The sequence below is a fragment of the Bactrocera tryoni genome, chromosome 1 (assembly GCF_016617805.1).
Source record: "Bactrocera tryoni isolate S06 chromosome 1, CSIRO_BtryS06_freeze2, whole genome shotgun sequence".
Taxonomy (NCBI): domain Eukaryota; kingdom Metazoa; phylum Arthropoda; class Insecta; order Diptera; family Tephritidae; genus Bactrocera; species Bactrocera tryoni.
The window spans coordinates 20449789-20465245 of record NC_052499.1 but is presented as its reverse complement, the minus strand read 5'-3'; the positions used below and the strand labels follow the sequence as shown (position 1 = coordinate 20465245).

Below are 15457 nucleotides of genomic sequence, written 5' to 3'. Positions count from 1 at the left end.
TTAAATTTACTGCTTTCATTGTGATATAATTTAAATTATACAATTATAAATTAACACAATAACGTAAATATTATTTAAAATTAAAAAAAAAATTATTATAATAATTATAATCAATTATAATTATAAATTATCAATATAATTATAAACATTAATTAATTAATTAATAATAATAGTATTTAGGTAAGAAACGTTTTGCTTTAAATTAAATAAACAAAAAATAGTATATATATGTATGTATGCATGTATATTTAAAGAAAAATCTGCAAATACAATTGGTTTTGCTTTCTGCTTGCTTAAGCTTTCGTTTGTTGTTTTTGTTTATCGTTTAATTTTTTTTCTTTCCTTTTAAATTATGCATACAATGTCTGTCAGTAGCGCAAACGAAAAGAAGCCTTACTCTTGTGTGGAACTGAAAGCACGACAGGTGCGCTCACATTTCGAAATATTTGCCATTTTTTCTATTTTTTTTTTGTTCAAACACAATTCATACATAACTGCTAATTACTTGCTCTTGCAGACACAGTATTTGCTGGTTTTGTTGTGTTGATTGGCAGGTTGAAGGCATTGGAGGCGTGAAAGTGGCTGGTTGAGCGTTGAGGGGGGAGTATAACTGTATAATTTAGTGGAAAATTGAGCGGTAATGCGCGAAAGAAATTTTAGCGGCCATTACTTTGGGTAGGGAAAGCGCTAACATACCGTTAGTTGCTTAGAGTTGCAAGTCTTTTTGGAGGAAGTGCGGCGTAAAGCGCCAACAGTTGGACACGCGCTTTATTAGGCGCACGAAAAATTGTTGCTGGCAGCAGACTGACGCTGTCTTTTTCAAATTTCTTGCTGTGTATATTATTTTGAATTGGATTTTTGGAATATTTTTTAAATTAAAATTTGTTGAAGCTTTCACATTTTAGATAAAAGTTGCTTTAAAGCAGTAATTATTTCAATTGGCGTTGCTTCAAAACATGAACTTGAACTTGAAATCAATTTTAATTTTGTTTTTAATAACAATTTATTAGAAATTACTTCAAAAAATCGCTAACGCGCCTAAAAGTATGCTACACGTACAGTATTGCCGCTTTTTTGAAACGAAATTCCAAAGCAAAGATCAACTGTTGTACTTGTGCTACAAAATCTGTGGGCCAGCTTAACGCCCACGCCCGCAACATTTCGATACAAACGAATTTTACATAAATTTTTTCCGGTTTTCTTCAAAAACCTGCATTTTGCAAAAATTTTTGAAGAGCGAAACAGAGTATGGTCGCCCGAACTGTGTGTGCACCCAATTTTTCCAGCTAACGCCCACAACAAATTATTACAAATTACTTCAGAAATCGCTAGCGCGCCTGAAAGTATGCTACACACAACATTGCCGCTTTTAAGCCATAAAATTCCAAAGCAAAGATTAACTGTTGCACTTGTCACTGTGTTGGAGCATGCGTACAACTACGTAACCTTTGGGTCAGCCTTACCCCCAACCAACTCCGCCACGAGCTTCGTGCCAAACGAAATTTATACTTTATTTGTTTCCTTTTTTTTCAAAACTGTGTGCGCGCGATTTATATTGCTTACTTAACTTGCTTAACGACATATTACTGCTGCCTACTGTCAGCCAATTTGTTGTTGTTTTTTTTATATTTTTCCTTTACAATTTACGCTTTTCCGTTAATGCTTGAAATGAAGTTTGTGTGGTTTTGAAAATACATACATATTGTTTTTTTGTGTGGACCTTACATCCGTTTTTCATAATCTTTTTACTATATTTTTGGAAATTTTCTGCAGATTTTTATATTGTTTTTTTCACATTTTTTGCGTTTTTTAGCATTTTCTTTTCATTTAAACTAAATAAATGGTAAATGTTGTATGTATGTATGTATGTTATGTTGCGTTATGTTTCTATGTATGTATGCATGTATGCGTGTATGTATATTATAAATTACAACGGAAGTGTCGGTGTGTTTGTAGTTGGTGTTGGCGTCAACATCGACGCGGATGGAGGATAACGCAACGTATGCTGTGACGTTGCCTGTTGTATATAATCCTGACTTGGATTATTCAATACGCTATCCCGTGAATTTGAATGTGAAGTGGCGCGTAGCAGTGTGACCGCTTCGCGTTCTGGACTACATTGGACACCGTCTAGTCATTTTTGACGTGATGATTTCTTCTTCTTTCGTTTAAAGAAACAACAACATCTGCAAAGACAACACAGGAATGAACTGAAATCAAAATAGATTATATAATAACAACCCAAATCAAAGAAATAAGCAGAAAAATATATTGCATCTATCATAATTATTTCGTTTATAGAAAATAACAAAGCTTGTTAAAATATGTACATATATAAGTATGTATGTATATGAAAACGACAACTTACTTCGTTTCATCGACAAGCTCCACTTCGGGCTGTTGCGTTATAGGAGTATTTGAGTGGCCAGCTGTGGGATCGTCCGCATTCAATTCGCCATTTGTGGAACTCACAACCTGTTTGTGCGAGAAAATAAGAAAAAAATTAAATAAATTGTTAATATTAAAGTCACAGTAAATATATGAAAAATTAATTATTAATAAAAAAAAAATTAAAAAAAACACACAGTGTGTATGCAGGAAAAATTTTAATAGCAATATTTTTTATAAACTTTTTTATAAAAATTTCTTTTGTAAACATTTTATTATTTTTTTCTTTTAATAAATTTTTACAATATTTTTTTCTAGTTTATAAAACTCTTTTAGAAAAAATTTTGTTGTGAACTTTTTTTATAAAAAACATTTATTAAGACTTTTTATACAAAATTATTTTTAAAACATTTTTTTTTAAAGAAATAAAAAAAATTTTTACAAAGCTATAATTAAAAAAAAATTTAAACATTTTATAAAATTTTATAAAGTTTTTAAAACATTTTATAAAAATTTTTAAAACATTTTATAAAAATTGTTTAAAACATTTTATAAAAATTGTTTTAAAACATTTTATAAAAAGTTTTGTTGTAAACATATTTATATTTTTTTTAATGTTTGCAACAAAACTTTTTATAAAATTTATATATTTTTTTTAAATGTTTTTAAAAAATTATGTTAATAAAAAAATCGTGTTTGCATATTTTGTTGTTTCTTTAAAAACCATTTATTAAAATTGTTTATAAAAAATTACTTTAAAAAATTTTTTTAAACGAATAAAAAAATTTTTTACAAAACTATAACTTTTATAAAAAAAATTGTAAAACATTTATAAAAATTTTTTATAACATTTTATAAAAATTTTTTAAAACATTTTATAAAAAGTTTTGTTGTAAACATTTAAAAAAAATATTTGCTTGCATAAAAATTCTTTTGTAAACTTCTTATTATCTTTTTTCTTTTAATATTTTTATAACAGTTTTTTATAAAAAATTGTAATAATTTTTTTTTAAAGAAACAACAAAATATGCAAACACAATTTTTTTTATTTTTACAACAGTTTTTTTATAAAAAATTTTAATAATTTTTTTTTAAAGAACAAAATATGCAAACACGATCTTTTTATTGAAATAATTTTTTAAAAACATTTTTTAACAAACATTTGTTTTATAAAAAATGTTTATAAAATGTTTAAATTTTTTAATAACAAAGTTATTAAGAATTTTTTTTTAATTATTTTACTATTATTTTTTTATAAAAATTTATTTTGTAAACAGTTTATTATTTTTGCTTTTAATATTATTTACAATTTTTTTAAATTTTGTTGTAAAATTTTTATAAAAAAATTATTAATTTTTATATAAATTTCTTTTTGAAATGATTTTTTCAAACGAATTTCTAAACAAAATTTTTGGTATATAATTTTTTTTCAAAAATTATTTTTATAATTTTTTGTTTATAAAAAATATTGTTTTTTTAATCAAATATTTTTTTCGCTTCGGTAAAATTGCACTTAGGCTGCGTTTATTGGCCGACCATACACAAACACAATGAAACACACAAAAATACGTAAAGAGTAATATATTTTAGTTGTAAGTTGCGCTATGCAAAACGAACACAAACGTGGTAAGAAAGTTTAACGGTAAACAGTAGACGCTAGACAAAAAGGTACATACACAAATATATGCGATATCGATATGTTTATTGCATGCTACATGTACATATGTTTGTATGTATGCAGCAAAGGGTGACCCCCACCAATAAGGTATACAAAAATCTGGCGCTCAGGTCGCTTGCTTAGCTTATAATTTATATAAAATAAAAAAAAAAAATCTATATTATTAAGAACAGTAGTTTATAAAGAAACAAATTGTTGAGAATTTGCTGCTAGGTGATTTTCAGAATTAGTAGAAATTTTTACTAATACAACTTTACGTTACGTGCCTCGTAAAAGTGAGCTACTAACGGTGTTTTAAACAAGTAAACGTGTTTGAAAAGAGAGTATAGTTCTTTTTAAGGGTTCAAAAAATAACTAGAAGTGGTAAGTTTGCCGTTTGCAGAGTGCTATGGTGTGTAAGTGAACAAATTCTTAAAATTCGGTGAATTTTGAAAAAATAAAATCGTGATTTACCATACAATTTTTAATAGCATATATTGTATTACATTAAGGTTTTACAAAACAGTCTAGTATTTTTTGGAATATTTTTCTTATTATTTTATACAGACTCTTTCATATAAATTGACATTTGCATACGCAATTTCAGTTTAATGAAGCAAAAAAAACTAACCTCAAAAAATTAATAAACATAATAATAATTAATAAATAGATATTAAGTATTAAAGTTTGTTTATTTTAAAGCAAATTCGTCTCAAATCTTCAAACGAGCTTCTTAAATACATATATTTTTAATAATTAATCGAAGATATTTTCCAACTGATAAATATTTTTTTTTATAAAAATATTTAAGCCCGAAATTTTGGTCAAAAATCGTTTTTTTTTTTAACCGCCATTTTGTCAAAAAATTTTATTTTGCTTTTTCCTTCGATTTGCTTCACTAGATTTAATATTACTTTAATGAAATCTGTTTGGTTTTTTAACGTCTTTTTTGAGAAGAGCTCCCGGAGATCAGCTGTAGTGCCTTTCCAGATAAATATTTATAATCTTAAAATACAATTAAAAGTTACCATAATATGTGCATAAATTTTTGGATCAATAAATTTAAAAATTTTCTCAGAAAAAAATCTTGAAATTTTTTTTTTCCGCCATCTAACTGTATATAACCCCTTAAAGGTGCTTCAAGGCACTTTCGTTTCAAGAATTCAATATGTAATAAGAGCACGTTGGTGAAAAGAGTGAATTTCAAATTTCGACGCGACTTCTGTGTACTGTCATACTCTTTAATAATTTAAGCTTTGCAATTTAAGAAAGGTCAAAAACCCAGTTAAAACACTGAACTTAACCAAAACGGGTTATGGTAGGTTTGTACCCCTCAATAGCAACATTGAAGTGTTTCGCATGGAAAAACTGTTTTCAAATGCTAAAATGAAGATCGTAGTATTTTAAACTGAACCGGATAGATCGGTACTGTATAGATTTAGGTTTTTTTGAGGTTAAAATGGATCTCATTCGAGAAAAAAGGTAAATGAAAACAGTCTCTAAAACAATTTCAGCAAATGATAGAGAAATTTGGTATTAATGTGGACTAAAACGAATGCATGTTTTGAGATGAATTATGGTAATTGAGAACTGTAATGAGAAATTAAAAATTTTCCAAAAAAAAAAAAAAATCGATTTAAATATTGAATAATGATTTCAATTTCAATAAAGATTTTTAGCAAAATGAAAATAAATATGTTTGAACAAAGCTGAGTTGTATGAACCAATCATTGCAGGTATAAAACATTTAAATCTGTTTATTCAATATTAATCACAAAGATTGGACTATGTAAATGAATGTACCGTTACGTATAGAACAATTTCGAAATATTCGAAAACACAAACCAATGAGCCACCAAAAAACAAAAAAAAAAAATACCAATTCGTGTACAACATTTGACAAATTAAATAAAAACAAATGTCAATACGCGTGACACTGACCGGAAACAAGCATCTACAGACAGGGGAAGCCACATGAGACTTATGGTAATATTGGTTTTTACAAAACTGCTATATACCTGTAACTTTTTGTGGGGCAACCAAAGATTGACATTCGGCTAAATCAAATTAAAATTTCAAAGTGTTAAAAAATTATATGCAGCTTGAAAATTAATAATTAAGAAAATAAAAAATTAAATTAAATGAAAAACAAAAAACGAAATAATTGTGAAAGCAAGTAATGTGTTTGCTGATTTATTTTTCAAAATATTTAATTCTGCACTTCCGTTGCTTAGGCAACTTTCTCGGCGGTGCGCGCCACTGGCGCGTGAATAGACGCTTCATAATCGCTCTTTTCATAATAGGCATCGAAGGGGCTATCGTCGTCGGAGCCTGAGTCTTCGGGATAACGCTGCAGGGACATTGCATTTTCAAAATGTTTCGAGAACCAGAAATAAAAAGCAATAAAAATAAAAGAAAACTACTGTAATAAGCTGAGCGAAAGTGGAGAATTCTGCCCCTTTTGGTGATTGGTGAACACAGTACACACGCGTACGTCATAGATATGAGCGAGTGGTAAGAATTGCTCATGCTATTTATTATTTGACTTAAAATCTTTTATTTTTTTAATTTTTGTCATGCTATAATGCATATAAATGTATTGTTATGGCATGCCAAAATGCATAAAAATGTTGTGCCATAATTTATCGCCATAGTTATGTCATGCCATAATGCACTAGAATATTAGACATAATTATGCCCTGCCAAAATGCATATAAATGTGTTTCCATAATGTATGATTATAATTATGGCATACCATAATGCTATAAAATGTTATGCCATAATTTATTGCCATTGTTATGTCATGCCATAGCCCATAAAATATTATGCCATAATTTATGTCAAGACAAAATGCATATAAAAGTGTTGTCATAATGTTTGGCTTTAATTATGTCATGCCATAATCCGTAAACTGTTCTGCCATAATTTATTGCTATAATTATGTCATGCTAAAATGCATAGAAATGTTTTGCCGTAATGTTCGGCTGTAATTTTGCCATGCCATAATGCACTCAAATGTTATGCCATAATTTATGGCCGAATGAAAGAACAGGCTACGTGTTTTTCATTCAAATGTATGAATCATGAAAGCCATGCTACAAAATCCACACAGAAACCCAAGAATGTATTTTACGTTGACCGATTTTTGTCTAAATGACTTCCATATTTTTGGAAAGAACATATAAGATACCCAAAACAAGATCTGAAACACATTTAAGTACAAGGAAATAAAAACAATTGAAAATGATCTTCCATACCAAGAAATTCTTTTGGAAATCTGCTCATCAGTATAAATATAAGAAAAAAAAATTTCAAACGCATAAATTATTTAAGGAAAATTACAAGGTGTTGATTTCCATCGTTAAAGCCTTCTCCAAACTGCTCCCACTAGAACTTGACTTACAACAGGAGAGGAAATAACTTTTTATATATGTATGTACAGTAGAGGCCTGCTAATCCGGACATGGCCTAATCCGGATTCCACTGTAATCCGGACAGGGTTAAAAAACTCAAAATTTCTATTATGTCCCTTGTAATCCAGACCGACATTCTCAATCCGTATTCTCTAATCCGGATCACATGTTTATTATTCACTACATTCGCTTTTATGCTTTATTGGTTTAAGTTTTTTTTTTGTTTTTTTGGAACATGTGTACTATTTGTTATAATAAACAAACAGAAATTTATAAATATTTTTTCATAAAACATAGTTCTGATATGTCTTTAATCCGGATTTCCTTATAGTATTTCGGATAGGGGCTGGATTTAATTGATCCGGATTGGCGGGCCTCTACTGTATATACTACATATATGTGCGGCATTTAATGGTAAATGTCAATTACGGCCGAAAGGACTATTCGTAATTATTTTCGAAAACAATATAATTATTATTTTTTTTTTAATAAAGTTCATAATTACGAGAACGCATGCAAAACTAGTGTGCACAACGGTACGAACATCACTTCAATCAATGCTTTGATCGAAAATTAAACATATAAAATCACTATAAAGTGAATTACAAATTATTTTTCCTTAACTGCTCCAAAAAATAAATTTCATGAGAGTAACTACCATATAAAAAGTCGCATGCAACAAAATCTCAATGCTGAAACAGTCTGTTGGCAAAACTGAGTACAAAAAATTTAGAGCACCAGCACTGAGAACAGTTTAATCGAACAAAAAAAAAATGCAGTAATTACAACAATACACACACAAATATAGTTAAATATGTACGTATGTATGTATGCTTATAACATAGAAATTTATATTATTATTTTCGGAACAATTAAACTAGTTGAAAAGTGAATTAAACTAATTTAAGAAACAGTCAAACGAACAAACAAACAAATAGGCTCGAGTACCTTGAGTTTATGTAGAGTAAATCAAGTGAAAACATTACAATTGAAAAGGCCAAAAATATAATTGTCTGCACAGTAGAGTAGATTAGTAGAGTAGATTAGTAGAGTAGAGTAGAGTACACGGGCATAACGTAACGCAAGACAACGCAACGCAACGCAATACAAGTACGAGTATAATGTAACGTAACGAACGAACGACCGAACGATCGAAGGTGTTTTGGATAGTACGAGTACATAGTAGGTATGTATGTAGTTATGTAAAGTAAGTATATACAGAAATAAGTATTAATATACAGGAAGTAGTAGAAATAGCAACAAAAGTAAAAAACAATATTAAACATATATTATAGAGAGAGTAAGAGAGGTATAGAGACCAAGAGAGAGAGAGGAGAGGTTTGTGTAGGCGAACAAATGCATGAAAAGATGAGAGAGACAAACGATGAAAACTCAAGAAAAATGCCGACAAAATAAATATCACGACTTAGACGGTTTAAAGATTGGAAATTCAGTTTACAGTAGTTGCAAAAAGTACGCATGAAAGTGCCAAAATCTTAAACTAAAGTATCATATATGATTTATTTTAGATAATATGGTGGTAAGTGATGAATTTGTGCATAATGTTAGAAATATTGTGAAACATTTTGAAATTTTAGAGCGTTTTTAATGACTTCTGGCAAACAAAACACTTCTGTAGGAGACTCTTTTACACCTGAATTTTTTTTTTTATTATTCTTTTTATTTTTTAATGAAATGTATTAAAGTGATGCTTTAACATTTCTTTCAATATATTTAATTTGCAAAAAAACCCTTATATGTACGCATACTTATAAGTAGAGGAAAGTATCTTAAGATACATATACATACTTTTCGATATCTCATCGATCCGAGAAAATAGGAAATATTTAAGCTTTTAATTTTAGTTTAGATTTAAAGCTAAAAAGTTTATGCTTTGAAGAAATTGAAATGCTACAGCTGCCAGAGTTACAATTTCAACACCGAAATTTCGCACAAAAAAAAAGAAGAAAATACGGATGATCCAAGTATAGGTAGTTTCTTCAATCGCCTTTTTTAACAGATCACGCGTGAGTCGTGTCAAGCTGTCATGTCATTTTTACAAATCGTTCAACCTTCTTACGAAAATTCACGTTTTGTAAAGACGTCAACTTATGGTCAACATAATCGGTCTACCAACCAGCCATCTTGAGACCCAAAATTCATTATTGAATAATATTCGAGCGACGTCCGGCAAGCAGTGAAGAAAATATAGCAGCCGAGGCTGAGAGTGTACACGAAGACCGCGGAGAGTCGATTCGGCGCCGTTCGTAGCAACTCGGACAAACTTATGGAACGACTTGGCACATTCAATCTTAAATTGAAAACATAATGTATAAAATACAGCTTGTGCAAACACTGAAGCCTCTTCCTCCCAAGCGACATCGCTTCGCTCAATGGATTCTTGAAAAGTTCAAAGAAGATGCGACGTTTTCGAGCCAAATTTTGTTTAGGAATGAATCCGATTTCTGGATGTAAACAAAATTGCATTTCATCCAGAAAAAAAAATTTGTTTGTGCACTGGTGGAATCATCAGTCCATATTTTTTCAAAGATGTTGGCGGTGAGAACGTTAACCGTCAATTGCGACCGTTATCGCTCGACCGACTTTTTGGCTACATTTGGTTTCAGCAAGACGGCGTTCACATATCGCATCAATCAATGGATTTATTGAGATAACACTTTGGAGAGCAGAAAATTTCAGCTGACCGATTGGCCACCAAGACTGTTAGACTTTTTTCTGTGGGATATGTATAGACTTAAGTCTATGCGGATAATCCCGCTTTCAGTCAGGCGTATCATTCATCAGTTACCAGTGAAATGCTCGAAAGAGTCTTCGAAAATTGGACTCAACGGATGTACCATTTGAGACGTAGCAGTCTGAAGTAAGTAATCGACCAGTGTTCAACTTTGGCTAAAAGTGAAAAACTGTGTTCCAACAGAACAACGCCAGACCAGGTTCTTATGCATTCACCATATATTGTGGACCTCGAAACAAGAGATAATGATATTGACGATGAAAAAAAGCTCTAGAGCAGCTTTTTAAAACAGACTATTCAGATTTTTGTCAATAGAGACAAAGCCTTTTATTAGTGACTTTGTGAAATTATCCACAAAATGCCAATATTTCGCCTAAATCAGCTAATAATAAATATGCAAATTAAAAATTTCAATGTAATACAAGAATAATGTTATTTTTTTTTACTTGACCTTACAATTGAAGTCTTGAAAAACATTTTTTTTAGTAAAGCCATCTAAAATATGGACTGAGAACAAGAAAATAGCGTTCACTTGTGTTGAACGAACGAAAGTAAACCTAAACTAAATATGAAAATGATAATTGTGGTGATTATTGCCTCTCACGATGCACTACATCATAATTACATATGTATGTATGTAAAATCTTTAAATTTCAAGCTTCCGCTGACAGATATAACCAATATATAACCATTTTATAATCAAAACTTAAATTTTATTTCAATATCAATGGTTTCTATTGTATCGTTTTTCCTACGCCTGTAAACTTATGAAAAGTGTTATCACGTTATTTTGCATTTTAAGTGACGAAACATCATTTAATGCCTACTTTATGATTTTACTCAGTTAAATACCGAAAAAGTGGATTCCGTGCTTTAGTTTTGTAGCACACTGTATATATCCGTTATTTCCCCAAGATTTTTTTGTTTTATATTTTTTTTTGCAAACGTTCGCTGAAGTTTCACTTACAATGTATTATATGTATGTATATTACAAAAAAAAGTACACCACGTCGTATTAGTAACACAAAATGCATAAATCACTTGTACTCGTATAACTACCTTGGTTTCATGTATAGCTTTGACTGCGTATAACTTTCAAAGCAAGGTTTTTTATGGAAAAAATCATTAAGATCTTTTTTGTAGCGCGAACAATTTTGTGTTAGAATATAATTATAGATTTGCTTGCTAAATGCAAAATATCAGAAAAATCCCATGCTATAAATAAGGGAACGGAAGTATAATTTAGGTGCGGTTTAGGTTAGGATTTAGGGCAAAAACTGCAACTTTAAGAAGTATTTGCGAAAAAAAATCAACTTGAGAAATAACATACACCCTAATATATGTATGTATGTACATATACATATATACATATGTATATGTATACCGCCTACTAAAATCCAATTTTGCGCAACACCACTGAAAAAATATTGCAAAATTTTAAATTGCCTAGAAATTTGCTAAAAGTTGCATTAGTTAGTCACAACAGCGCAAATGCACACACGCAGCCGCACAACGAACATAAAATAGGATAAGTTAGAGTTTTAGTTACGCATAATGTATGTATGCATGTATGTAAACGAAAATGTCAAGACGACGAGCGCAAAAACTCAATGGGAAGTGGGAGAAAATGTTTTACAACAACTACAAGTATGTGATGGTTTCAAACTAAAAGTGGCACTTGCAAGGGCTGGAGAGAGGGGGTTATGCATATTTCGTCAATTACATACAGGCAGGCAGGCAATAACATAAACAAAATCAACCAAATACATACATACATACATACATACATACGTGCATACAAATGTACACATACACATATGCATTTATGCAAATGACATGACACCATTCGAGACACACGTGATTTAAGAAATGTTTGCATGTTTGTATATGTGCGAGTTTGCCATGTATGTATGTATGTACGTATAAGGTGAGTTTTGTACGTTTATTTAATTAGTTGCAACAAGAGGAGTTAAATACAACAAAAACAAATATAAACTGACATTTTCATTTAGTTTGGAGGTTAACTAGGTTGGATGCATGGCAAATTTGGTTTCTTTGTTGTTGTTGTTGTTTAGTAGTAGTAGTAGAAGAAGAGCAAATCAAACTTACCTGCACGGAGCCATGCCGATCGGCCGGTGTTAGATTGCCGAGTGTGGCGCCTGGTTTTGGCACATCCGGCCACGCAGCAACACCTCCTTTGGCATTTGTCTATAGATTTGACGACATTTTTTGATTTCATTTTTTTTTTTTTTTGGTTTTTCAATTTCATAAAGCGCAGCCACAACAACAATAGCAACACCAGACACCAAATAGTAGCGGCAGGCAACAAAAACAAGCGCAGCGTCGACACAAGTTTGTATGCGTTGCAAAATATAGGTCAACCAGCCGTGGGCCATAACGCGTAACACGTACACATACACAGTTACGACGCAGTTGCAGTTTGCAGTGGCGTATACGGAGGTGTTGATGTTGTCGCACAAGCCAAATGGTGGACCGGTATGTTGGCGTAGACAGCGCAAATCGAGAGTGCATATGTTGTTGTTGTTGCCGACGTACAACGGGCAGTGCAAACATTAATATTTTTTTTCGTTTTTCATTTTTTTGGCGTTGATGATGCGGTAATTTTGGCAAACGAAGATGGGTGGGTATATTTTGGTTGTTGTTGTTGTGGTTGATGATTATTTCAATTGGCATTGGTTTTAGTAGTTGTTGGTCGATTGATTTTGGTTGAGCGTGCGGCAAAATATGTTGCAATTAGGTAAGATTTAATTTCGATTTTGTTTTTAGTTTGCGTTTTTTAGTAGCAATAATTGTTTACAAAAACAAAAAATATACAAATTCGGTTTAGTTTCAGTAATTTTAAAATATTTAATTTTTTTTTGGAAAATGTTTGCAATTTCTACAGCTTAAAGGCAAATTTATACACGTGAAAATAGCGAATACGATATTTTGTCTACTTTTCGCTCGGAGGATATCATGACTACAGGTGAATATTTAAAAGAATGTGCATGTGTGTGTGTGCTGTATGTATACATGTACAAATGCACCTTTATATATATGTGTGTGTGTGTGTGTGTGTGAATGACTGAACTACTACTACAACTACAAATGTGTGTGTGAAATGGCATTGCCAAGTAAAGGAAGTGGCTAGAAATTGAATGGCAAATGGAGAGGAAATAACGGCATAACGGAAATGTTGAACCATAGCGCGTCGATTGCGAATGAACATAGAAATTTGTTGCAACGACGACAGGAAAGCTGTAGAAGAGCTTTCAGCTGCTAACTATTGACAAATTGGTGTGTAACGGTAACTTAAATAACAACCAAATTGGCAAGTCAGGAGGGTATGTGTGTGTATGTGTGTAAGTGTAAATGTGTAGCACGTTAACCGTCGTTCTATGCTGTCAGTCTTGTGTGCAGTCGAAAATATCGAAAATGTTGTTTGTGTGGATGTATGTATGTTTGGCAAAGTGGAGAATTGACCTAGTCACTGACAAAAGATGCAATTTTGCAGCAAAATGTCATTTAACGAATAGTCCGTTAGTGAAAATCCATTATGTTGTCGTTATTGTTGTATTTATTTTAGTTGAAAGTCTGAAATTTGTCGACAATGTCAAGCTGTGACTTTTGACACGAGAAATATATTTACGGTTGCAACATACATAATATTATGTATATGCTGACACACATAGATACAGTTATGTATAAAGAATAAGCACATGTACTATAATGGGTTTTTTCTTACACTTGAGCTAGTCACATAAAACGAATAGCGGTAGGAATCTATAGAAAGAATGATGTATATATATTGCTTTGGCGTAGATCAAAAAAAGCTTTCATATCTTCTCTGGAAGTGTATAAAGATAACCCAAGTGTATGCTATAAAATTCGGTGTACTTAAATGAGGCTTTAGCTAATTTTATTTTATATATTTTTTAATTTTATTTATATTATATTATTATTTTTTATTTAATTATTTTACTTTTTTGAATTCATTTTATTATTCATTAATTTTTTTCTTATTTCGTTTCATTTTACTTTACTTATTGTTTTTTATGTTGTATTATATTATTTTTTATTTATTTTATTTTACTTTATTTTATATATTTTTTTATTTATTTGCTGTTAGCATTTTTTTAAATTCATGTTAAGATTATTTTATTTAATTTTCATGTATTTTATTTTTTAATCTAATTTTTAATTTTATATGTTTTTTAATTTTTTCAACCATTATTATTTCATATTTTTTATTAATTTTATTTTATATGTTTTTATTTATTTACTGTTATAATTTTTTTAAATCCACGTTAAGATTATTTTATTTTATTCATTTTTTTATTTTATTTATTTCATGTTATCTTTTAATTTTTTTATCGTATTTCATTCAATTTAATTTTAGTTTTTTCATTTTATTTATTTTTATTTTTTATTAAATTTTTTATTTTTATTTTTATTAAATTTTTTTATTTTTATTTTTTTTTACTTTTTATTTTATTTTTATATTTTATATTTTTAATTTTTTTTATTTCATTTGTTTTTCAAATATTTTTTTAATCATTTATCTTTATATTTTTTATTCATTTTATTTTTATCATTTTTTTAATCTATGTTAAGATTATATTATTTTATATACATGAACATATGTATATGTATATATTTTAATTTATTTAAGAATTGTGCCTTATTTCATTTAAATTTTAGATATTTTTTCTTATAATCGAAAATACTATCTTTTGATTATGAAACAAAATACACAATTTAAATTCTTTTATGCTTGTTATTGATATTCGTTTTGGTACTAGTCTTAAACCGTCTATTTTGGGACAATTTTCTGGTATCGAACATTTTTTCTGCCTCTTCTTTTTGGTGAGATTTCGGTTATTTATAACCGGAAAGTGTGGACTCTCAACTTGGCAGTAGTTCCCAAAAACTTTTACACAAATGTTTCATGAATTACAACAACAACATACGATTATCTCTGAACTAAATTAATATGTATCCGAATTTTATTTTTTTCTACTATTTTTTAAAGTTTTAATAAAATTATTATTTTTTTATTTCGAAAAAATCTTCTCCCATACACATTTTTTTAAATTATTTTGTAGTTAAAAATTAATTTTTTCAAAATTGAAGCAATATTTCATATTAAATCACTAAAAAACAAATTTCGAAAAAATTTAATTCGAACTGGATGAAAGGAAATTTTATTTTTTAGCAAATTTTTACAAATTTTTTCGATAAATA

The 15457-nt window shown here is 29.4% G+C and overlaps 1 protein-coding gene across 11 annotated transcripts in view; it reads right to left on the bottom strand.

The window, feature by feature from the left end:
• Positions 1 to 1855: 1855 nt before the first annotated feature.
• Positions 1856 to 15457, bottom strand: part of LOC120782369 (casein kinase I) — a 131459-nt gene continuing 117857 nt past the window's right edge. For 3 of the 11 annotated variants that reach the window (XM_040114712.1, XM_040114619.1, XM_040114610.1), the window contains 3 exons: positions 12323 to 12421; positions 2369 to 2475; positions 1856 to 2210 (listed from right to left, as the gene is read on the bottom strand). In XM_040114712.1, the coding sequence (XP_039970646.1) occupies positions 2135 to 2210; positions 2369 to 2475; positions 12323 to 12421 (282 nt within the window). In that variant the 3' untranslated portion in view covers positions 1856 to 2134. Of the gene's footprint in view, positions 2211 to 2368; positions 2476 to 6063; positions 6103 to 6255; positions 6396 to 12322; positions 12422 to 15457 lie in introns of those variants that run through there. The other 8 variants (XM_040114634.1, XM_040114626.1, XM_040114665.1 and 5 more) reach the window with 6 other exon arrangements.